Raw genomic sequence first — 25,324 nt, 5'->3', positions numbered from 1 at the left:
AGTTTTAAACCTTTAAATTAACTATTCCATCATTCCACTCTTAAAGTGACTTACACTTACTGAAGCTATGTATTTTCAATATCTAGAGCGAGCAGAGATTGCAATGTTACTGCATAAACTAGCTGGTTTTCCCAACATTATATTTTCTTAGTTAATGAAACTAAAATCACAAGTAGAAAACACAGGGAAAAGGAAAAACAAAACAACACAGCAAAAATATTAAATTCAAGAACTTCTCTTGTATTTGTATATAATAAAATAGTTCAAAGTTCAGGTGTGAATACCTTGCGTTCACATTTACAGGATGGTGAAAATAAAGAACAATCAATGGAGCTTGTCAAGGAAAACCCACATGCTTATCGAAAGGAATGTGGGGAAGAACTTACTTTATGAGTTAATTCTTACTGAATTGTCTCCTGCGGATCTTCCTGCACTCTGTGCACTCTCAGCAGTGGGGACCACAGGGGCCACAGGCGGTGTCATAGAGAGAACACTGTTATCACTCTTATGAGGAGATGATATTGTTATAACTGCCTGACCACTTCACGTCCGGCAGGCTGATACATCACTTTAAAACTGAAGTTTCAGTTCTGCAAAGTTCACATAATTTCTGGGAAAATGTAATCAGAAAAACATGCTTAGCAATGCCACTTGCCAGTACAGGCTTTTGTCAGAGCACGGCATTTCTCAAATCTTTCAGAACTGCTTAGGGCTGACTGAGATTTGTCACAAATTCCCTTTTTCAAATTCAGTCTGTTGAAGACAGATGCTTGGTAAGCAATTATTAAAAATCTATGAACAATTTATAGTTAACATTCTGGAATTGCATCACTTCTTTTGTTAAGATTTAGAGATTTGAGTCTTACTTGGTTTTGACTGTTTGACTAAGGAAGTAGGATTGCCTTCTTTGGAGAGTACAGTAAGGAACAAACCCTTTTGCAGAGAACACTTAATACTTCCTTGGATGATTTCATACAGCCTCAAACACCCATAATTTACACACTTGTCTTAGAAATTCATGTGAAAACTAATCCAAGCCTATGGGCAAGGGAGAGAAGTAAAATAACCCATTGTGTGTTGATAAACTATGTTTTTATTACTACTGGGAAGTAGATTCTGCAAAGTTGCCTTCTTGCCTTAGGCAAAGTCAGATTCAACACCTGTCCTGTACAAAACAATTAATTTAGAGCAAAGAGGCTGGGTGGTTTGAATTCATCTTTTACTCACACGTTAGATGGAGCATATCGCTGCAATTATATGAAGGAGGACTCCAGGAACTCTACAAGTTATTTCCTGGGGTTCACTTGCGTGCGTTACCGCCGATAACTTCCCGAAGTTTAACTCCGGGAGGTCACGGCAAAGTAAGGCACAGAGCGCAAACAGCATCCAGGCTCTCGCCTTCCCGCCCCGAGCCCCGAAAAGCCCTCGTTTGGCTCTAAAACCGGCGGAACGGACGGAGCCGGAGGGGCGGGGGCGGTGGGAAGCGGCCCCGCGGTCCGGACCCTGCCCCTCCGGACCCCCGGTGGCCGCGGTCAGCCCCGCGCTCCTCGGTCAACCCGGGATCCCGGGACAGCCCGGGAATACTCGGAGTGCCCGGCGGTCCCCGGAAGGCGCAGCGCTGCCGGGACAGCCCCGCGCTCTGCGGGCGGCCGGTGACCCGGGGCGGGCGGGGGTCAGCCCGGCCTCCCGGGCATCCGCCGGGCGGGGGCGGCGCGGGCTGGCCGCAGGAGCCGCTGTCCCCGCGGCGGAGCAGCTGCCGCCGCCTCTCAGCGCGATGCCGCTGCAGCAGGGCTCTGCCCGCATGCGGCAGCGCACGGTCCTCCTGGTGGGCATCGCGGTCCTGCTGGCCGCCCTCGTCCTCGCCGTCGTGCTGGCCTCTCTCCTGACCCACGGAAGGCACGAGGTCGGTCCCAAAATGCTGAAGTGGAAGGACAGGGGGACCACGAAGAACTTGCAAGAAGTTATTTTGGGAAGATGCTACAACTACATCACGGCGCAGCACCCGGAGCTGGGGTGAGTAGAGGTCTGGGTCGTGTGTCAGGTGAGCAGAACTGTCTCTCGCCTCCACCTGGCCGTGAGCACTGCGTTTGCAGTGGCAGGGAGAAATCAGGCGGTTAAGAACCCTGTTTTGTAGAAAAATGTACAGAAAGAAACTCGGTGCCCCAGTGGTGGCTTTTTAAGGAAACTACCCGCAGAGGCAATAAAAGTAACACTAATCAAAACATAATTATAAATGAATTTTACAACTTCCCTAATGCCAGCTGAAATAAAAGCTGAATTCTAAAAGGTTTGGGTACGTGGAGGTGAAGCAATTCGCTGTAAAGCTGATCTGCCAAAGTCTGTAATGTGACACTTCAGTCCTGCAACTGAAACTACACAGGAGGGAGGGAAAGGACAAGGTTCAACACAGATTTATAGAACAGACAAAAATGTTAGAAAAACACTCAGGAGTACTTTGGGGTTATCCAAAACTGTTTTTAGCATGTGGATAAGACTTCTTGATGAGCTCAGAGAACTTGCATGAAGAAATGGAGGTGGATCGCGATACCAGCTCATCAATCCCTGGAAACACTTTCCCCCGGAGGTGGTCCTTGCTCAGCTCATCACAGCAGGTAGTGCAACACCCGAGGCATCCCATCCCTCTTCTCCTGCAGAAGAAATTCCATGGGCTGCAAGAGCGTATTAGAGATGAGAACTGATTTTCTGATCCCCTTCGTTGCAGAGAAAGGCAAAGTATGAAATAAGGAGTGCCCCGGGCCCCCCAGAAGGTACTGGGGACACCCAGGACGGGATCCAGAGCAGCCAGAGTCTCTCAGCAGGGAACCGTCCATCCTGTCTGTGGCACCAGCCACCCTGCTTTGTGTCTGACAGTGACCTCTGGCAGACTTTTCCATCACCCTGGGCTGAGTGCTGTGGGGCTGCCCCACACTTTGGCCAGGTGACAGAATCATCCTGGTCTTTGTCCTAAAAAAGGCAATTGCCACCTCTTGTTTTCATGACATTGAGCTGATGAGAACAAAGTTGTATATAGTTTGCTTGCATTTGGGTTTCTTTTGGCTTTGGACATCCTGCACTGTATGAAAAAGCTGATCTGCAGTATTTGAAGGGTCATGTGGAAAATCATGGCCTGAGCACACAGAGACTTGTTCATGCTTTATGTTAAATATTTGACTGGCTTTAGTGAGGGAAAGGAGGATTCTTTTGCAAATAAAATTAAAAAGCTCCTGAAAATTGCAAGATCATATGCATGTTTCTAAAAGCATAAATTAATTTATTAAAGAATTATACACTCAATATTTAAGTCTGAAATTGTTTTCAAGCCTAATAGCCTTTGTTACATGGGCTTGTTTCATTCAAATTGGGGTGCTGAAGATGTGAAAACCACTTTTGTGTGAGTGTGCTTTCAGTCACGGCCACATGTGGTTTCACTGACAACACAGTCTGACTCTGGACCACAAATATCTCTAGGTATGATTTGTTTAGGCAATTAATTCAAGGACAGTTCTAAAAATATTACAAATTCATGATCATAAGTTTTCTAAGAAGTTTTTTAGTACAAAGCGCAGTATTTTGGCCTATTCATAATCCAACAGTGCTGATACCTTTGTGGCTGTGAGCTCACTTTCTTTCAGATTAAATTACTTCACATAGTAGGACCCTTTTTTGTTTTATTTAAGAGACAAATTTTTCTGAAGCATAGAGCACAGAAGAAGTAAAAATATGCTTTCCTGGAAATCAAAGCCAAGATTGCTCATTTCTGATTGCGCTGAGCTCTGTGCAGTTTGTGTAACCAACCACTTCTGTCACTGGTACTTTTTGATAATGAACTGGGTGCCTTTAGGACACATTGGAGAGTGGGATCTTTCATCCCTCTCTCTTTCATCATTAATGTAGGCCTTGGATCCTCTGTTGTATGGGATCTGTGGTGCACTTAATCAAAGAGAAGAGTAGGAATGGGGAACTGCCAGGACTGTTGCTGCCACTACTTCCCACCATGGGAACTTCATTATCTTGGTTAGAAATCTTTTCATTTTCTCATAAATTTGTCCATATTTTGTTCTAGCCCTTTTAATCTTACACTGATGTGCATTATTTTTAAAAAGATCTGCCTTTAGAAAACTCGTGGACACTTCTGTGTATTTTTACTTTTTTATATCAGAATCACTAAGTTCCACCTTCAATGATATTTTCTGAACATAAAATCTATTCACTGTGGTAGTTAGTGACATTAACTACATTTTGGAGTGCCATATTTCAATTTGAAATAGCTGGCAGGTTTTGAAAAAAAGGGGGATTGTTTATATGACTATGGATATTATACTGTTTCTGGCTATCACAGATGGCTTTAACAAAGTTCTACAGCCTCCATTAACTCTGCTTTTGCATCTGTGTGCTGTAAATCATTTAAGAAGGCCTCTGACATGTTAGTGTACACCTTCATTATCACAACTCTTTAATTCTACAGGATACCTCTTTGCATTCTCCCTTAACTTACTGGAGCCCTTTTACCATGCCCAGCCAGCTCTCTCTGGTCATGGTCTTCTCTTTCCCAATACAATCTTTGGGCTGAACCCAAGTGCAGAGAGGCCACTGAAAGGCTCTTGCTGTCTGCAGTTGAGTTTTATAAACACCTCATGCAATCAGATTTTACCCTGTTGATTCGCTTATTCTTCAAATTCATCAAATCTCTGCCTTGAACCTGCTCACAAAAGGACATTTCTCTGGACTGTGGTACGGCATCTGCTGGTAATGATTTTGTTCAACTGCTTGCGTGCCATACAATCCTCACATTTATTTCTGCTGCTGGCTGACTCCTAGTATTTGTACACATGCAATTTCCTCAGTCTTCCTGCATAAACTTTGTCATGACAAAGTTCATGAGGAAGAGGAAGAGGAAGAGAAAGAGAATACCAAATATTTCAATAAAGCATTTTCACTATTAGCTCTATTTTTAGGAAGAAATGTGGATGGTATAGCAGCAGGCTTTAGGAGGTTTGTTTTCTGCATACAGAGTCACACATCTACATACTGACAGTAAAGAATAATATTTCTCTTTTGACTTCCGTGTATTCCAGTATTCCCTGGAAAATACTGGCTCCAAAGCAATAGTTTGCCATAGCTTGGTAGTCTTACCTTTTTTTATTTCAACATTATCAGAAGCTAGAAGTTCTGATTTCACTAGTCTTCTAAAAATCCTGCGTGGCCATGACTATGTGTGGTAGTTTTGGCTGAATAAAGCCAAAAGCAGTTTGGTCTGAAGAAACAATTTGACCTACAATGACTTCGTCCTCTCCTTCCCAGTAATACGGACTCCCTCTTGTGGCTATCAAACCGCTTGCAAGTCTCACCTTCAGAATCATGCACCGCGACGTTTCCGAGAATTTATCCCGGCACAAGCAGAGCGGGGAGCGCAGCAGGAGCTCGGCGCTGCAGGCTCACCTGCACAGTGTAGGTCAGGGAATTCAGCAAATCCGTGCTGACAGAGACCTGTTGTGGTGACCCATAACTCACCCATCACTCGCAGGATGCTGCTTCTGGTGGTTTGGCACCTCTGTACCTACCGGGGCAGAAAAAGTTGCCACATCTGTAGCCTGAGTTAACTGGTTTAGGTTTCGTCTTCACTACATTTGAATTGGCAGGCTGAGGGCAAGAACCAGCAGCACTTCGTGACCTGGGGAAGGAGTGGAGAAGTGACGTTATGTAAAAGGTCATTAATGGTCACTAATGCCCAAAGCATAAAAGATGCTTTTTTTTTGGATCTAGAAATAACTGATATTATATTTGCAGCTCGAAAGAATTTTTATTCTCAGCTAATAACTGCTTCCCCCTCACAGCTGCAGTCACTTCTTGGTCTTTAATTCACAGAACCACAGAATTACAGAATGGGTCAGGTTTGAAGGGACCACAGAGGGTCAGCTTGTCCAACCTCCATGCCCAAGCAGGATCATCCCAGAGTATATTACACACGGTTGTGTCCAGAGAAGATGGCAAGGACCTACTATTTAAAAATTGTTTGAAGGCAAACCAGCTTATTTTTTGTCTAACTTCTGACAGGAAGAGGGCACCAAGGACACAGACAGGGAGCAGTATCCATAACACATGTAACTGCCAGGCCAAACAATGCCACTGTGCCTGACTAAGCAATACAAAAACCTGATGATGAAGCTGAAAGTGTAAAACTTCAATACATTTTTCATGCAATCTTGTGTGGACACAGAATATGTTTCCCCCTTAAATATAATCAGATCAACCAATGCTGTTTTTATCGTTAGTGGCAAGTTCTGTTGTAACAAATTTTAACAGTCTATAATTCCATTAAATTTAGTAAGAGTTGGTGCATGTCCAGGAGAGCTCTATCTCCTCACTGCACAATCATGAATGCATTTTGCCTTCCCATTCCTTTGCAGTCTGGAGATGGAGATACATTTTGTCAAAAAGAACATATAGACCATGATTTTGTGTGAGATTCTATTGCATTCACAGCATAATTTCTTCCCGAAAGAAATCTGGGGTTTGATGTACGCTTACTTTTGCATTTTGCCTTCATGCTCTACTGGGCATTTTTAATCTAATTTCTTTGTGTTTGTTCACTGATTGTTAATGCTTTCACATCAAGCATTGTACTAAATAACCACAATTTGATTCAGTCTCACAAAAATCCTAGCTTTATTTTTATAGCCATGATATTATACTGAAACTTACCTAAGGCTTGTTTTTTTCATTAAGAAAATGTGCCTTACATGAGAGAAACCATTACTGAGCCAGTCTTCTGAAGAGTACAAGTTACCACACCGTTGTAATGCATTAGACCCTCTTAAAGTGCTCAGCAGATTTCTAGAGCTTCCTAATTTGATGTCCCTCAAACTGCAAAGGACTCCATGTTTGTTTGTTTGTAAGAATACGCTTTCTAAAAAAAATCTGTTATCATTGCTGTGCCATCTTTTTTGGTCCCAGAGCAAACAAAAGGCTTTATTTGCACTGTCTGTGGAAAAGGACACCGGAGCCTGGTGACAGGCTGGATGTGACCCATCAGTGTGCCCTTGTGACAAGAGCCAGCTGCGCCTTGGGCTGCACGAGAAGGAGCACTGGGGGGACAGAGGGGACCTTTCCCCTCGGCTCAGCCCTGTGAGATGTGTCTGGAGTGCAGGCTCCAGTTGTGGTCTTGTCACTAAGTGAAGGACCATGAAGGTGATTGAAGTGTCTGAGATACAGAGAGGAGCTGAGAGCACTGAGACTGTCCAGCCAGGAGAAGGGAAGGGTCAAGGTGGTAAATACCAGATGAGGGGAGTAAAGAAGAGAGAGTCAAGCTTTTCTCAGTGGTATTCAGCTGCAGGACAAGAGGCAATGGGCATTAATTAAAGTACAGAAAATCCTATTTAAACATAGGGAAAAAACAGGGGGCTTTTTACTGTGAGGGTGATCAAAGACAGGAACAGGTTGACTGGTGACTTTGTGGAGGCTCCATTCTTGGAGACATTCAAAACTAGATAGATCCTGGTCCTGAGAAACCTTCTCTGAGACAGAGGTTGGATTAGATGATCACCAGAAGTGCCTTTCTTTTCTTTAATTTCTTAGGAAAAGCTTTTAGACCTGGAAGAAGTCCACTGGGAAACTAGGGCAAACAGCAATGTAGAAATGTTTTGGATCATCTCTAAAGAAAATTGTCTTGATATTTTGTTCCTACATCTGGTTTGTCTCTCATCATTAAGATGGGCACTGTATCATCATAATAACACACTGCTTATTAAAATACCCAAGTCCTAACATTTGTGTATGCCGTTAAAGTTCCCCTCCCTATTTCATGTGCTTGTGTGCTGACTTTAATATCTTTTCTGTGTTAGCCTTTGTTATATGAAACCTGCATTGCTCTGCTTTTCATTTATTCTAACCTTCAATGTTTATAACAAGGTTTTCTTCTACAATTGTTTTTCCCTAAATTGTATACAAGTGACTTTGACTGTTCTTGTAGTTTCTTGGTAGCAAAGATATCATTATTAATATTAACAACTCTTTGAGTCCTACTTAAAAGTACACTTCTAATTGAAATATGCTGTACTGACCTTTAATGGGGAACTGGAATATAATGTTTAGTGGGCACAAAAAGGCAGTGATTAGTACTTGAGAATATAGAGGTGGGTCTACTGGCTCTGGAGTTTGTCTTTCAAAAGAGTCTTCATGCTGCTTAAAGCTAGTTTCCCTAACTGCTCTGGGCTATAAGGTAGGACTCTATTTGGGTTTTGTTGTCATCTCTTTCTGAAGGAAGTTCATCAGAAAGAAATTAACTTTCTTTTAGGAAGAGACAAGTTCATAGGGCAGTGGGTAGCTATCATTTTTTTTGTTCTTGAGACTATTAATCTCCAGCATATTTATTTCTGCTCTTCTGGAGTATAAATGCCACTGCTAGGCTGTGAAAAGCCATCCAGTTCTGTGCAAAGCTCAGGATCAGTTCTGTGCTGAAAATCTACCCTCCCATGCTGTAACTCCACAGACAACCCAAGGTCTGAGTGTCCAGCAAGTGTAATGGGGAGATGTCAAAAGATACATTGTCTTTTGTCCATGGCCAATATCAATGTACTACTTAGGTACAGAAATATTGTGGAAATCTGAATTTATCTCTCACTTGACAGCCATATATCAACTCACCTCTCAGTTTTCTATATTGAATTTTTCTCATATAAAAATTGTTATTAAATGACTCTATATTTCTCATATATACAAACTTTTTTTACATTAATTTTACAATGTATAGATATTTAATGATTCTTACTGCAAGATTCCATAAGATTTCAAGTAATTTTTCATATTTGGGTTAGTTTACACATATTGCATCACTATATTAAAATATCCTTGCAATCAAAATCTCCTTTGGTTTTAATCCCAGGTATTAGAGATAATATTTTTCTGTCTGTAATGATCTTCTACATGTTAATCAGAAGTATTTGCTGATGAAATACTTTTCAACTTAGTTTTTCACTGTAACTTCTTGCAGCTATTTAGTCATGCACAGTCAATTAGCTGCATCTACTTTACCTTCTCTCTTGTTTATTGATTTTATAGAATTGACTCTACAGGGCAATGTCTGGGCTGTCAAAATTATAGCACCACCCCCGGACTGAAATTATTAAATGTTTTTATGGCCTTGTAGCTGTAAAGGGGAATACTGTTCTCTCCCACTTTTCCTGCTTCTGTTCTTCTATTACATCTGTAGAGATGTCAGTGAAAAGAACCCCACACTCAGAGGCGATGTAACTCAGCTGTCATTGCTAAGGTATGGTTCAAACTCAAGAGCTGCTTAACACCTCAGAGCACCATGTGGAATTATATCTCTGGTTATCCATAAGGATAGGAGGAATAGATCCTTTTTCCCTCTAGGGTCAAATGAAAGTCTGTCTCAAGTGTCCAAGGAAAAAAACCATGCCAAGATGCATTCTGTCTTCCCAGGAGATGACCACAAAATAAGGAATTATCAAGAAGCTCACTCACAGATGCACTAAATCTCCCATCTGTTCCCTTGTCTGTGTCCTGCTGACAGAGCCCACCCTTGAAGCAGGGACTTTTCACAAATTACTGCATTTATGCCACATTCCAGCAACTTTATTTCTATTAGAAACAATCAAACAAGCAAAACAAAACAAAACAATGTAGTGCAAGTTCATGTTATGGGTGGGAAAAAGTGAAAATGCATTAAGCCATTGAATATTTCCCTGTACGTACTTTAATTTAGATCACTGTTACAGAAGTGTTCTTAGAAGTTTAATATTAACATTGAAACTCTACTACAAATACCCTTTCTGATCAAAGGATAAGATGCCAGGTAGAATTTATTCCCTCTATATCTGTTGATGGCATGGCCCTCACTTGGAAGCTTAAATTATAGAGCAACTATGACTCTGTCAAAATGCAGTCCAGGTGAGACTTCTGCCCTTCTGGAGGCTCCATTCCACTTAAAGAGCACCTCTGAAGACACCGCCTCCTTTAGTAGCTTGTTTTTTCATCCAGGGAGGCTGAAATCCAGGCAGCAAAACAATCTGCTCGTGGAGATGAACCCTTCGCTGGTTACAGCTGCCATCTCTTGGCTCAGCCCTTCCCAGAAGGGTGACAAGGCTCAGTGTTGTCCTGCAGCAGCAATTCCCCACTCACATAAAATACTCCAGGAGCCATAAACCAAAGCCACAAATACTTCTGCCCTTAAAAGCTTCTTGCTGCCAAAGGTGAAGGACTGGTGTGGTGAGGAGCTGTCACTTGCTCCAGGTCATTCACTGTACAGGAACACACAAAGCCCTGGGGTGCACCCAGCAGCAATCTCACTTAGGACTTCTTTTTCCAGACCTCCAGGCACCCCCTCTTTGCCATGCAGAATTAAATTGCCCTATCTATAGGCAACCTTTCCAGAAGTCATCTTCCTATGAGGCAGGGTTCTGGATCTCCCTCTCTATGCCCAGTCAGTTCCTCCAAGGCTTTGTTTACTGAATTTTGAACTATGTAATTAGCAGAAAGCAATACTTACCAAATCAAGCTGCCAAAAAAATCAAGCATGTCATTTTCATATTTACAAAAAACCTTTCACCATAAGTGTTATGGTGGCAGACACTTTGCAATAATTAAACTAAATGGGAAACGAGAGGCTTGTGCCTATTGAAGACACTGAGCTTGACAGATCTGATTCTCTTCTTTCATCTTTTTCCTTGGTAGTTTTCCCCCTTTCCATTATCCTAATGCTGAAACCAGCAGGCATTAATGTCCTCAAATCCTCAGCAACGACAGTGGCTGGCCTCTCTTAATTCGTATCTGTCTGATTTTTAGGACAAAGATACCTGATGGGAGGTTTTAGGTGCTACAATAACAAGAAGGAAGCCGGTCCATTGAGTGCACGTCCCCATTTTCAGCTCCGTGCCCTGCAGATGGGTCACGCCTTTGGGACTGACCTCAGTTGCTGCTCCTGAGGAGCTCCTTCTCCCACCTGATGGCAGTGTTCTCCTTGCTTTTAGCTCCTAGCCCAGCCTCACTCCAGTGAACAACTGCCTGGGCTGTGCTTGGCAGCAGCTCCAAAAAAACTGCTCCAAGCAGCAGTGAGACACGGCAAGGCTGGAAGTAGGGAAGGCCAAGCTGATGAAATAAAACCCCATAAATATTTGGGGCAGAAAAGGTAGCAAAAGGATTCTGAGTTACAGAGGGCTTCCTCTCAACACAGGGATAAACATACAATTGTATACATATATAATTGTATACCAATTGTATAATTGGTCCTTGTATAATTTCCGACATAAAGACATAGCTACACATAAGCTCACATGAAAAAAGAGATCAACTACGGATGTATAAATTTCTCTGCTGTCTACAGACACCACAGTTTATCAAAATGAAGCAGATAAATTGACACAGGCAAAGATGGGTCTGTTAGATGCAGAAATGTTGCTACACCATTAAGTTCATTTGATACACATTTTCCTTATGAGATATTTGGGTTTTTACAGGTGAAGCCCATGCCTTAGCTCCCCAGAAGAGTGAAAACTGGCTTTATGTCTTTAAGGAGCTATGTTACAACCACAAACATCTTGCTGACTTTTTAAAGAGTCAGATTTCTGAGTGCTTAGATTCATCACAGTTTTGGCTAGTGATGGTAACAAATGAGAAGGATCTTCTTACACAAAATGCAGAGATTTGATCACTGCACACATTAGGTACATGGGCTCAGGGGACTGTTTCCAGCTGTAATTTCAGAGTTTCACCACAAAGCCACAGTTAAAAACTCAGGGTGTCCTGAAGACATTGCAATGTTTTAGAAATAAAATTCTGGGCCTTAGAAAATCTGATACTGGTTGCAGGGGAGAACAGGTCTCACCAGCAAAGTGTCTCTGCCTGGCAGGGTGATTTAAAAACATGGGCAGAGTTGATTGAGTTCTCCAAAGTCTGGAAGTAATTATTTAGTTTTAAATTTGAAATTGGTCCCATACTTTAAGCATCGCTCCCAAATTCTTGAGTAGAAAACTAGAGGCAGCACATGCCCTTCTTAAGATGCTTTCAGCATTCAGTGTCAATCAATGAACTGAAAGCAAGACTTTGTTCATGGTGCAACTGAAATCAGAGGGGATGAAACTTATCCTTGATATTATACCAATTAAATCAGTTTAAACTGGGCATGAATTTGCTTCATCATGTCCAATTAAAGAAAAAAAAATGTAAAGCAAAGCAAAAAAAATCTATAGTAACAGTTATTTACCAGATCAGTGCTGTCCCATTCCTTTCAGTGTAAGGATATTCTTTCAAGGTTAGCCAGACCAGTGTATGGAAATGCAAGAAATAATGATGCAGAAGCTGTCTATTTTTCTAATATGCACATTAAAATTTGGCTGCTGGGATAGATGCTAATGGAAATATTCTTGGCCTCAGCTTTCACTTGATAGATTACTGTGATATTCATCTACAAGACAAAGGATAGTAATGCTCAAATTTATTGGAAAATGCAACTTCTACCCCAGTGTAAGGACAAATGGAGGATATGCTTTGCAGTATGTATAACATTTGAATTTAATAAGGAAAAGTTTATTTGTATCCCAACCCTTATTGTATGCTATACTGAGTTCAGGGTAGAATCTCTGGCTCAAAAAGGTCTTAAGGCAAATTCTTCAGTCCTTGTTTTCCAGAGAAATGTGTTTTCAAGTTCACAGAAGATTTCATGTGTTCTTTCTGTTAGCTATTAATTCATGTTTACCAATATTACCCAAACTCTATTCATAAAAATAAAACTTGAAAAAATTAAACACAAATTTAGAGTATATTTATGTTACATATCACTGAATTTGGATTCAATATTTCAGAGTCTATAGTAGAATAAAATGCTTTAGATATTTCAGCATAAACAAAGCTAGCCTCAAAGGAAGAAGTTCATTATGCCTGAAGAGATTATATGGCATTTACAGATAGGATGCAGAATTAGTTTGTATACAACCCAAAATACACAAACAAAAGCCAGAGAAAGAGAGAGCCCAAGGCCCTCAGCAGTGTGGGACATAAGAGTATTCCCCATGGACTCCAGAGTTATCTGAATTAGATAAATGCAATTAACTGGTAGAGTGAGGATCTCTTTTGCAGCCTTTCTTTCTCCTGCAAATCCAGGAGGACCACTAAATCAACACTTTCTATGACTTGGGAGCACCTTTAAGAGAAAAGTTTGTTTCTCAGGCGTTTTTGTTTTTTTGTTTTTTTTTTGGCAAGGCACATGTTCTTGTTTCAACCTGAGGCTGTTCTTCCTGGAATTTTTAGCATACCACATGCCAGCAAACTTCTCATATTGTTTCAGAAGGCCCAGAGCTACAGAAAGTCTCTGCCCTCACCTCTGCTCAGTGTGAGTTAAATGCTGCACACAAGACAAGTATTTTCTTTCTGTGTTAGAAAAGGGTCAGGTGAAAATTTATTAACAGAATCTATCTCAACAGTGAGACTGGAAAGGCACATCTTCCTGGAGCTGGCGTTTGCAGGTCCTCAAGCCTTCTCACTGCTAATCAGATGTAAACCAAAATCACAGTTCTACGTGACTGGTAATCTCTTTAGGATGTGAAACAAAATTTGTGCTTCATATCCGTGAAATAGCTTTCCAGTGGCAAATCAATGATTTATTATTATTAATTTGTAAAAAAAACCAAACAAAAAAAAAAAAAAAAAAAAAACAACAACAACAAAAAAAAAAAAAAAAAAAAAAAAAAAAAAAAAAAAAAAAAAAAAAAAAAAAAACTATGTTGGTGAGGACAGCAAAAAGAAAAGGTTGTTTAGCTTCTTTATTTATTTTTTTTACATTGATGATCTGTATTTTTATTCCATAAACAATGCCAAGTTTCTATAAAAGCCCATCTTCATGACTTACATTCTTCCCTGTGGTACAACTGGCAGCTCCACACCAATTAGCAGCTGTAGAAGAGCCTCCCCCACTTGCAGGCTAAGACCTACCAGCTCTTATGACATTAAAGATGCAATTTTGCTCAGCTCTGCCAGGACTGTGCATAAAGACTCTTCTCTCAGATACTGACAACACTGACACATGCCATCCAGTGATGAGTTTGGTGTCTTGAAAGGATAGAACACTGATGCTTTGGATTAGTGACTCAGCAATCTATCTTGGCATGACCAGGAATCACCTGGATGGTTTTCTTTTTGTCTCTCTTGGCCATGTCTTGAGTCTAGCAGCAGAAATGTTTTACACTGTGTCTATCTCCTACCTCTCTGCTTTGGAAATAAAAAAGAAACATGGTGGGGTTTTTTTTTATGGTTTCTTGAAAAATATTTTGTCTTCTGCAACCGAGCATAAAAACTTTGCCATATGAAAGGATAGATCACCGGGTACCCAGCTGTCACCTGTGGCTGTTAACACTCTTACATAAAACAGATTTCAGAGCAGCTTAAAAAAAAAAAAAAGGAAAATAAAAGCCTACCTGGAAGACAAATCATTTGACAAATTAGAAAGTGTGAGCCATATAAATGTCTATGAGATGTACCTGTGATTACAGCCAAGCTGTACAAATTGTCTTTATGATACCATTGACTGTGCAGAGCAAAGGGAATAGGCAGCTGTCTATTGTCTAATGTCACCCCTCAGTCAGCAGGAACCCTCTCTTTTGGATGATTCAGTGTGTCCATGTTGTAATCCTTAGTGGCAAGGAGAGGTATTTACAACTTCCTAACCCCTAAATAAAGTACCAAAGTTTGGAGTATGGTCTCTGTGGGTTATTTGCGCTTTGCAGACAGAGAAATGTTCCTCCAGGAGAAAATTTAATACACCCAAGTTAAATCCTGCTAAGTAAAACGTGAATTCTTGCTGACACAAGAGTGCAAGAGCAAAACAATAACCGTGCTCCCTGCAGCACCCACAGTTTGGCTTCTTATTTCTACAGTGGTGCAACTGAAAGGGCATTTAGGCCTTTGAAAGGTAATAGTCCTGTTAAAAAGCCATCATTGTTACTCATCTTTATTTACCAAGAGCTAAATTGGGTTCATATAAACGAAAGGTGTGGGCCCTAATGCAACCGGGGCTGGCCCTGTGACAGAGGACGTGACATGCCAGGGCTGCCTCAGTTGGCCACTTAGCTGGAGACCCTCCAGGCTGACGTGCCCTGTCCCTGCTCCCAGGCTCCGTTTCAGGCAGTGCTGTGCAGTGGCACCTGATCTGGATCCTGGTTATATGTGTGCAAATCAACTGTGCCCCTAGCAAAGTCAATAGCTGCAAATTAGTGCATAAATTAAAAAACCTCAGGTCCCAAACAGCTAAATCTCTGCTTTTGTTTTAGATTAAATTACAGGGTTTGTTTTCTCTAGGATCAAACTCTCGGCAGGGATATACATAGCCATATTTTTGGCTTGCTGTATCTGAGGGGTCAGTATCCTTTGACCATACTTTTTAAATGTACAACCTATAGTTTGAGAAGCTATTTGCTTCTCATGATTTGGTGTGAATAATCAAGAAATTTGATCTTTTGGTTATGTAAAATCAGCACTGATCATTTTAAAGGGTAAAAAGCTAGATGACATTTAGATATTGCAGTAAACTAATTTGAAATGCAGGAAAGAGAGATGATTTTAAACTGTTCTTTCCTCAGTATATACTTAATCTGCTGAAGATACTCTGCTTTTGTAATGGATCATGTAACATCTGATCCAGAGTGTTTGACCAAAACAGAGGGAGAGCCTTTCACAGGCACAAGTACTCATAAATACTTATTAACTATGTTTTAATCTTTTGGCAGAGATAAGGATTGTCTAAAAATATGGGAATCATTAAAAGATGCGTTCATGTACAAGCATCCCTGTAATATCACACCAGAAGATTATCAGCCTTTAATGGAGCTAGCGAATCATCCTATCCCCTGTAACAAGGTAACAGCACAGTGCAGGGTGGGCTGTGGTGGGATGCCTGGTCTGGGCAATGGGATCTCACCCATAACAACTGATGAGGATGGCATTTTACTTTTGCACTTACCCCAACAGTCCTGCAGCTACATCTTTGGACCTCAGTAACCCTGCCCATACTCTGTTGCTGGGAATCATCCCTGTGTAAGGCTTGCCTCAAGCCAGGATCATCCCAGTGAAGTGACAGGGATGTCCTCATTCCCTGAGCATGTGGCTCTCTGTAAGGAGCATGCCATCATGCTATTAGAGGGACATTGCTTCCAGAAAGCTGTTCTTCCATCCGCAGCTCCAAACAAGCAACAAATTTGGTAAATATCCTGTGAAAACTAGCCAAACCTTTCTTTCAAAATCCTTTAAAAGCTAACCATGTCCCTTTCCACCAAAAATAAAAACCTACCCAAAATATTCTGCAAATGACAGTGTTCAAATAAGAACTGACCCACTAGGGTGAACTCGCTGCATTTCAATAAAACTAAAACTCCTTCATTGTCATTTACTTTCTGGTTTTCTCCAGAACACTTTTCTGGCCAGCTGTAGTATAGCTGTCACTTACCAGACATTGTACCTTATTTCACAGTCGCTGTTTTGGAGCAAGACAGGTGACCTCGTTCATCGTTACACAAAATCCAATCAAAATTTCCTTACCTTGGAGGACACCTTGTTGGGTTATATGGCCGACAGAGTTTCGTGGTGTGGAGATCCCTCTGCTCCAGGTAATCTGCACCTAAACACAATCATTTTCACACTATTTTCTAGTGATATAGTTTAAAATTTTAACTGTCCAATATTTTGGAATTCTGTAAATAACACCTATTTCTCAGGTTAAATTAAAAACCACAACTTAGGATGTTATTTTAACACCAGGTTGTTGCTTGAACTAATGGCCACATGTAGCCCCCTGTGGGGCTAAATTTGAGTTTGCTTGCTTCCACCCTGTGGTTCCTGTGGGACAAACTGCAAAGCAGGAATGTCATTCAAAAAGGACCTGGCCATATCAAAGTGCTGGGGCAGTGTGCAGGTACCTTGGGGGAATCACTGCCCACAGGACTCCTGGGTTGGTGCTTAAGGCTAGGAACCTTTAAACTGGGCTGGTATTACTGAAAATGTTGGCCAAAGTTTAATTTTTCAATGCAATCAGACAGTACTTGTCAAGAGCCTACCTGTTTCTTACATTTGGGATTGTGTGTTTTCCCTTCCCAGTTTTCTGAGAATTATTTGTGATATGGGATCTGCAACTGCTTCCCTGAAAAGACTGTGAGCAAACAGGAAGACCTTTGAACAGATGCAAATTCCTTTTCCTTTTAGAGCCCTCTCCCCATTTAGCCTTCTTGCTTTAGTACAGGGCAAATTTTTTTGCTCACAAAGCCACATGAGCCTTGCAAAAATATTCAGTCTAACCTTAGCTATTCTATAAATGTATTTTTCTCAGGAATCAACTATGAATCTTGTCCAAAACGAAATGAATGTGAGAGCAACCCTGGCTCTGTGTTCTGGAAAATGGCATCCAAGATGGTAAGATCTGGACTAAATCTCCCTGAATTCAAAAGCAAGGAAAGGCACTAAGTTCCTGACATTGCCAAAAAATATGATTTTGCAGATTGGACTTAAAAGATGGAATAGTAGAAATTGACAAAAGCTTTAGTTCCAGATGTATGTTAAAAATCATGGTGTTGGAATCCAAGGTCCCATATTTTATGTACAACATTTGATGTCCTTGTAGTTTGGGCATTGTTTTTGTGGACAGAGGCTGAGGTCAGTGTCTAGAACAATCTTTGGCAGAGACCTGGAGCTCTGCAAGTAATACTCACAATTATAACAATCACCTTAATTAAATCACAGAATGTAAATTGCTACACTAAAATCTATTTTAGCATGCTAATGTGGAAAACAGCACCCAGATTGGCACAGACATTTTCCAAGAGGCCGAGAATCCCCTTGCACTTCCCAGCATACACCTGAAGAGCACATGCACCCACATCAGCACCTGGCAAGGATCCTGTGATGTCCCCACCCACAGACACATGCCAACTCCCATCACAGGAATGAGATCCTGCTAGTCCTGCTAGTTAAGCAATTAGCCTGGCTTTGCTGAATCAGCACTTCACAGGAACAAACTGCCAGAGAAAAACCTGATGTTCTGTATTACTTCAATTTTACCTGTCCCTCAAGATTTCACCCTTGGTATGACTATTAGTAGATGACTACCCAGGTGGAAAACAAGCATTGCTATCTGCTCCAGTTCTCATGTATGTAAGAAAAAGTCCACTCACCATAAAAAAAATGTTTTCTGGGTAAACTAGGAGTGAAAATGGTTCAGTTCCAGAGTATGTGAGAGATAGAACCACATACAGACTCAGGATTGCTCAGCTGCAGGCTTCCTAGCCACATAAATTCAAGATCTACTAAAACCCATGCTTAATACATTTGAAAGTTACGCATAATTAAACTTCCTGGAACTTTGCAGCTCTCAAGATTTGAGTTTGAGCCTCATTGTTTATGAGGACATGAAAGATTTCTTAAGTACAGTCACCTGCATTAAGCTTTTTAAAAATTCCTTGCCTTACCAATGTCTTATATACCTAGAGTAGGTACTTTATACACCTTAGTAGTCTTTAAATATTTGGACATGAATTTAAAAGAATAAAAAAGCAGTGATTACATGATCCAGTATATTGCTTTATCACAGTTTTGTCACAGCCTTCAGAGGCTTTTTTTTTGCACTGAAATGTTCTGCAAAAATATTGCCCAGATCCTCTGCTTATATTAGAGAGTTCTGAGGACATCAATGAATTCTACCAGCCCCAAGTCTGCCATGGCACTGCATGTAGTGTCAGAGTGTAATGTCCATTGGTTTGTTCAGTTTGCAGAAGCAGCATGTGGTGTGGTTCAAGTGATGCTCAATGGATCAGTAGAAGCTGGAGCTTTCAAAAGCAGCAGGTATTCACTCAACACATTCATGTTTCTGTGGGGCTGCATGTGGTTGTCTGCCTGTGAGTCCCAGTGCAGAAGGGATTTTGCTACAACCTGGATGTTGTAAAGCTGATCCTTTTCACTCCTTCTATTCAGAGACTGTAACTGAAATCCTTCAGAGCCTATGTGGGTGGTGTATCCAGTGTGCTCTGACTGCTCAAAGCAACTTGATTATTACAATTTCTTTGATTTTACTTCACTAGACTTGGCTACTTGGCTGGAAGTGCAGTCTTGAATAATATCAAAAGATGAAGAATATGCTTTCTCGGGGAACAGCCATGGTCATTTCCCTGGCACCAAACCAAATCAATAGCCAGGAAACTGAACAGGAGATGAGGCACTAAAGATGGCAAAACTTCAGCTTGTTTCTGTCTGCAGGCAATTTCAAAATTTCCCCCAAAAGTGAAATAACAGCGGGGAGACAACATTTGGCCATAAGGCAGTTAAATAGTCTATGATAATCCATTGGCAAGATAATGTTCTCTCACAGAGTGTAATAGCAGCAGTAATAAGCACTAATATTTGGGGAGCATACTCTCTACATCTTTCTGAGATAACTAAGAGTGTTTTGTTGTTTCATGTTCCATTCTTACAGCATTTTTGGAAGTATTGAGATCTTTAACCTGGATCCAGATAAAGTGTCTGAAGTGCACATTTGGCTTATGCAAAACATTGGTGGACCTCAAAGGTAAGAGACACTGGTGCACAGTGATGAGCAGTATGTGGAAGGCACAGGGCACAGCTCAGGTCTGGCAGCAACACTGCCACTCATGAAATCTGCTTTACACTCACCTTCTAGGTGCTTACTTTGCAGGAAAAAAAATAACATTTGTACTGGTTTTTCTCCTAGTATTTGTTGTAGGTACTGCTGAACTGAATAGGTAAAACACAACGACATTTTCCTTGCATTCAAGAGGTCCCATGACCTTTAAGCTCCTTTCAGCTCCACTGAGGTCTACAAACGTGCAGCACTGAAGTCAGAGACCAGGCTATGTCTGCAAGGATAAACATGTCCATGTATCCATCCAAACATGGATATGTTTGTCCACAGGAGTAGTATAATTATGCTGTGCCAGTTTTGAATGACAGAACAGGTTGTGGAGTCTCCATCTATGGACATACTCAAAACCTAACTGGGACCTGGGCAACCTTTTCCAGCTCATATTTTCCAGCTCATCAAATAGTCTCTTCTTACTTAAATAATTCTGTGATTTTTAATAACAAATCTGTAGTTGAAATGCTTACCATGGAATTACTGATACCAGAACAGCAACCTCAAATCACATCTGAGCCTTTCTGAGTGACATTTTTCATCCCATTTGCAGATCTACCACACTTGAAACACTAAGCATGAGGCTCTGTGCCTTTGACCCCTCCTTTCAGAGCCAGTTCTGTGGCTCACATGGTCATAATGCACTGCCACAGTTTTTCCTATTCTTAATGATCTCCACGACAGAAACAGCAGCTTTGGTGCCATGGATCAGGCTGTGATGATGCAGTGCAACTCAGGAAGGAGTGTGGACCTTGCTCAGACAGCCTCACTCTCTGACACAGTTCCAGCTCCAGTGTTGCAGCCCCTCCCTTAGCCCAGACACCCAGAAGTGTCCCCTTTCCACATGAGCTGACACACCTGCCATGTTCACAGGTGTGCATCTATGCTGGGTCAGCATACCAGACTTAGTCTTGTGGTCCTTTGCATAAAGGTTTGCTGAGGAAAAAGGGCATTGAGTAATCTTTACATCAGTTTCCCCACACATGGCACTGAATCCTTTGTCCCATGATTTCCCAGCATCAGAAAAGCTACTATGCTTGCCCTCAACAGCTTCAACAAGGCACTGCCCTGCCAGCCCCCTTGCTGGAGACACCTTCCTCCTGTGACAAGTTCATAGCAATTTCCTTTTTATTTTTTACTTGCTTCTAAGAAGAGAGTAGGGGGGGTAGCCCCAATAGTATGTATTACTTATATCTTCTGATTTGTATTCCATGTTGAATCACTGATAGCTTGTCAAGTCTAGTGGAAAAAAAAAGAGCTGGCAGTGCTCTCCACTAGTCATATGTTAGGAACTGGTTTTGTCCCCAGTAGCAGAAGTGAGTCCTACACTCTGGATGAGGAGATGATTTTTACCTTGAGGTAACAAGTCTTTTGCTGTGTCTCTGTCTGTGCCTATGATATTTGTCAAACCTCTCACTTCAGCTTTGGGGCCCTTGGGTATTTAATTAAATTAAACATAGAGATAAAGATCTTGAAAGTATGAGAGTGCTACATGCTCCTTGAAACCTTTATCTGGAATGGAAAGAAATACACAAGTTAGGGCTCCTACTAATACAAAAGTGGTTGAAATATCCCCTTGCCAAAATAGAGCAGCAGCAGCAGCTGTAAACTGAGTCAAACATACAGGAAGTGCTCATAGCCTGCTTTGTCCCCTGCTTTCTATCAGTTTCCTCCTAGCTTACTTCCTACCTGGGACTTCACTGCTGGCTTTCATGATTGGCCTTTTCTCATCACACAGAGGACTCGACCCTTTTCCCCTCTGACAGATTTCAGTAAGCCTTGTATTGTGCTGCTGTGGGTGGAAGCCCCCAGCAGCAGTGGAGCAGTTCTAGAGCACCCTGAGCTGTGAATGGGACTGAGTCATGTCCCACAGATGTCCTCCTGCACCAAGCTCTCCTGCAAGATGCACAGCTGAACGTCACATCGTTTCTACCAGCAAGGGCCCAATGGTAGCCAAAGCTCCACAAACCCGATGGACTTCAGAGCACATCAGCAAACAAGCTTTTCAAGAATCTTACCTATAATAAGGCAGTGATAGAGTGTGGAATTTAGGTGGGCATTTTGTACACACAAGCAACACAAGTAACTGAAGTCTTCTCTCCACAGTGAATCCTGCTCAGGTCAGTCCATTCAAAGGTTAATAAGCATTTTAGAAGAACGAAACTTTAAGATCATCTGTGAAGACAATTACAGGTAATTATCCACTCTTATTGGTGATGACTTTGCTAACATAAAACTAATATTGCAGAGTGGACTTCCTCCTTACTGCCATGACATCCCTCCAGTGTGACTGGGTCCTTCTCAGGGGCTTCCAGCCAGGCTGCAGCCCTGGGGTTGGCTGGGTCTGAGGCTTGCTCTCTGACCTACTCTTCCCATTGAGCATGTTCAGTCATTTTCTGGAAGGAAACAATCCAGCCACCAGATTTGCTTTTGACTGGGCTTTTACCTAAAATACTCTGAATCAAACAGGCAGCTTTCATCCCTGCTGCATATAGATAACACAGGGTGCCAAGGGTGGTTCTTACTTCCTTCACCATGGTTTGAGCATGCTTTTTGTCCTGCTGCTTTGTCAGAGAGTGAGGCATGAGACAAAATAAGCGTTACTAATCGGTGTAATTTACCATTGTCAGGAGCAAAAAACAGGAGTCTCTGAAACAGCAGCCCAAGTCCTGACTTGCCTGAAATCTCCATCTTCCTGTTGAGGAAATGCAAAAACCAGATCCCTATGTGTGGGTTCAGAGACCTTCACATAAAGCAAAATTGTTCTTTAGAGACATTAGAAAAGTGGCAAACATTCAATAATGCTCATATCTTATCTGACAGGAACAGCTTTTCAGTGTCAAGGACTTATACTTGGATAAGAACATTTCCAAAGTAAACAAAGATTTCTATGAACTTCTGAGTTTGTGACAATAGTTTAAGTAAGGAAAAATTGGTCTGCAAAAGAGAAAAATGATAGGTCTTTAAATGTGAAGGCAGAGCAATATATTTCTCTCTGGGTATTGCTGAACCTGATTAACGGGTGCTCCGCACTTTCTGAAAAAATTAATGCTGGTGTGGTGCATAAATCTGCCAAATCGTGTGCTTACTTTCTCTTTGGGTAAATGGAACCTCTAACCAATACTCCCAGGACCTGTAAATAGGTACAGATTATTTCAGCCTCTGATGAATTAAGCTACAGGGCGAGGCAGAAAGGGGAAATATATCATAGCTTAGACCCCTTGTGGCTTAGCACAGGGAGGAACCTGACACACATGGCTCTGTCTCACCACTCGCGGCTGAAGGTAAAGTGACAAGTAGAGCTTTTTGTCAAAGCTCAACTAACACGTATATAAACAACTGGGTATTGCAACACAGACCTTTAATTTTGCTATTTTATATGCAGAATAACAATAAAATAAGAAATGTGCAGATAAAGCCAAACTTCAGGATAGACTGTGTAAGTTGGCTTCACTCCCCTGTAGCCATCGCAAATAGAGCTGAGTGGGTCTGTATCAGCTGAGCATCTGCCTTTGCATGCCATGTAGCACCAACTGGTGCTGGTCATTTTCTCATGCTTTTGTCCATGTCAGCAGTATCTTCCAGAAGTAACTGTAAAACTGGATCACTGGATGCATTAGAAAAAAAATCTCATCATATCTGACATTCACAGCAACAGCTTTCTGTTGTAGCAGTAGGGTTTACCAGTGAGTAAGACAGATGGTGAACTTCCAGCATGGCAGGAATTCCACAGTCTGTGCAAGAGATCTTCTTTTTCGTAATTATTTGTTATATTGCAGAATAGCTGACATGCTGTGAGGTCAGATCCTACTTTGGTTTGTACTGATTTGCTCTTGTCCCTAAAAACTCCAAAGTTACCTTTCTGCAGCAAGATTAAAAAAAAAATCCCCTAAGAAAAACCCATGTGCTTGATAGGCATGGATGTAACACGCACTTTGACTTTCACATTGTATTTAGTAACTGTGAAGTAATTCTGTTGTACCTGCAAAGTGATTATTAAATATTTGTTTGGTTTTGTGTCTTATTTCAGGCCTGTTCAGCTCCTTCAGTGTGTGCATTACCCAGACCACACAGACTGCAGGCTTTGCACCAACAGCACAGCAATTCCGTGAAACAGAGTTCTCCGTGCTACTGAAGAATTTCCTTACTTGTGTGCAAAGCTGCAGAAGATGTGGCTGCATAGCTAAGAGTGATAACAGTAGCATGGTGTGTACTGAGTCCATAACCAGAAATCCTTGCTGTGATACTAACAGCCAAATAGCAGGAGATGATACCTGAGGTGTGATGCTGTACACACACAAACACTGTTTCAGATGGGCTGGGGCTGTGGTCAGTGATTGAAGGCAGGTGCTTTGCCCTGGTTTGCTCCCTCCTATACAGCTCAGCACTGGCACAGAGCAGGGATTCCCTGGGGGCACAGAGAAGAAAGAGACTTTCCAGGATAGACAGAACTCACCTAGATTAGTGCTCATCTTCCTTCCTGCTGAAAGGTTAAGCAGGAAATGACCAGGGCATGCTACACTTTCCCTGCATCCCAGTGCAACCCTCCCAGAGGGGAATGTTGCCCAGTGGCACATAATATAAATCATGGCTTTCCCAGGTACTGTGACACTTCTGACCAGGTAAAGCAAGCAATGGAATAAGCAGAGCAGTTCTTGCCTTTTAATGGTATCACAGTGAGCAGCTGGTGGGAAGACAGCTGAGCTGAGCTAAGAAAAAAACAGAAACTGCTCAGAGGGTTGCCTGCACCTGTGAGAACTGCTGAGTGTGCAGCTGGGAGAGAAAATAGTGAGACTGATTCAGATAGCTCCATTAAAATCCTACTGGATACACCATTGCAGGTCAGATTACATTTTGTTCTTAATATAGCAGTAAACACTAGTCTTCCAACTTTCATAAAAGGTCCCTCAGGCCACAGCTTGGCCTTCCACTGGAATAGACACAAACATGAAATGGTTGCCACAATAAGGAGTCTCTCTTGACCTCAGTTTCTGCAGTGAAAGGCGATGCCTTGAGGTGTATAATTCACAAGCACCAACATGCCGAGGTGCACTGAAACAGCAGGTTTCACTGTTTTCCTTTGATTTCTATTTTGCCAGTCTCAAGTGCAGTGTTTATAGCAAAACAAGTGTTGAGGCCAGCTTGTGGCCACGGATGTAGTGCCTCTGTGCAGTGCCATTGACACTGAGAGAACAGAACAGGTTTTGCTACAGATATACTCCTGGGTGCTGAGGTGACAGCATGACCAGCAGTTGCCAAACCTTTAGGCAGGCTGGGGTTTCCATGATCCCACAGGGAGAAGGTTGTACTGCCACATGTTTTAGTGACTACCCAGAGTGCAAAGTGTAGTTGTGGAACTACACAAGCTGGTGTAATTTTAAGCACCTCTAGATAAACCTCATCTCTTTATTAGCAATAGAAGGCCTGCACTGAGCCTGGCTGGACCAACCCAAGACCTCACCCATAAAGTTTACATTAAGTGAAATGTATTTTTATTTGCAAGCTATTATGTAACTACTTAATGAATCAACATAGACACATACCAATACTTTCAAATAGGTTATTTCTGACTATCAGTTACAAGTTTGTCTTCATGCTCACTTTTGTACCTCTTCTGTTGCAATATAAAATATTGACTGTAAAATCAAGACCTATAATAAAATTGCTGATGACAAATGTTCTTAA

At 41.7% G+C, this 25,324-nt stretch overlaps 1 protein-coding gene across 1 annotated transcript; it reads left to right on the top strand.

The window, feature by feature from the left end:
- The first annotated feature begins 1,312 nt into the window (after positions 1 to 1,312).
- Positions 1,313 to 25,324, top strand: LOC128787495 (ADP-ribosyl cyclase/cyclic ADP-ribose hydrolase 1-like). Its single transcript, XM_053941659.1, has 8 exons — positions 1,313 to 2,013; positions 15,735 to 15,864; positions 16,475 to 16,610; positions 17,327 to 17,409; positions 18,758 to 18,834; positions 19,463 to 19,555; positions 21,746 to 21,832; positions 23,670 to 25,324. Exons 1-8 carry the CDS (start codon positions 1,775 to 1,777, stop codon positions 23,749 to 23,751), a joined length of 927 nt encoding a protein of 308 aa, XP_053797634.1. The 5' UTR covers positions 1,313 to 1,774; the 3' UTR covers positions 23,752 to 25,324.

This window comes from Vidua chalybeata, chromosome 4, assembly GCF_026979565.1.
Source record: "Vidua chalybeata isolate OUT-0048 chromosome 4, bVidCha1 merged haplotype, whole genome shotgun sequence".
NCBI lineage: Eukaryota > Metazoa > Chordata > Aves > Passeriformes > Viduidae > Vidua > Vidua chalybeata.
The sequence above is the reverse complement of the archived record's forward strand: the minus strand, read 5'-3'. Positions and strand labels throughout refer to the sequence as shown.

What these genes read in the sequence shown, in the direction of transcription:
- LOC128787495 (XM_053941659.1), top strand. Translation starts at nt 1,775, where the DNA reads ATGCCGCTGCAGCAGGGCTCTGCCCGCATGCGGCAGCGCACGGTCCTC. An exon ending in GGAGCTTTCAAAAGCAGCAG is followed by an intron (nt 18,835 to 19,462) that starts GTATTCACTCAA and finishes CCATTCTTACAG; the next exon opens with CATTTTTGGAAGTATTGAGA. An exon ending in ATCTGTGAAGACAATTACAG is followed by an intron (nt 21,833 to 23,669) that starts GTAATTATCCAC and finishes GTCTTATTTCAG; the next exon opens with GCCTGTTCAGCTCCTTCAGT.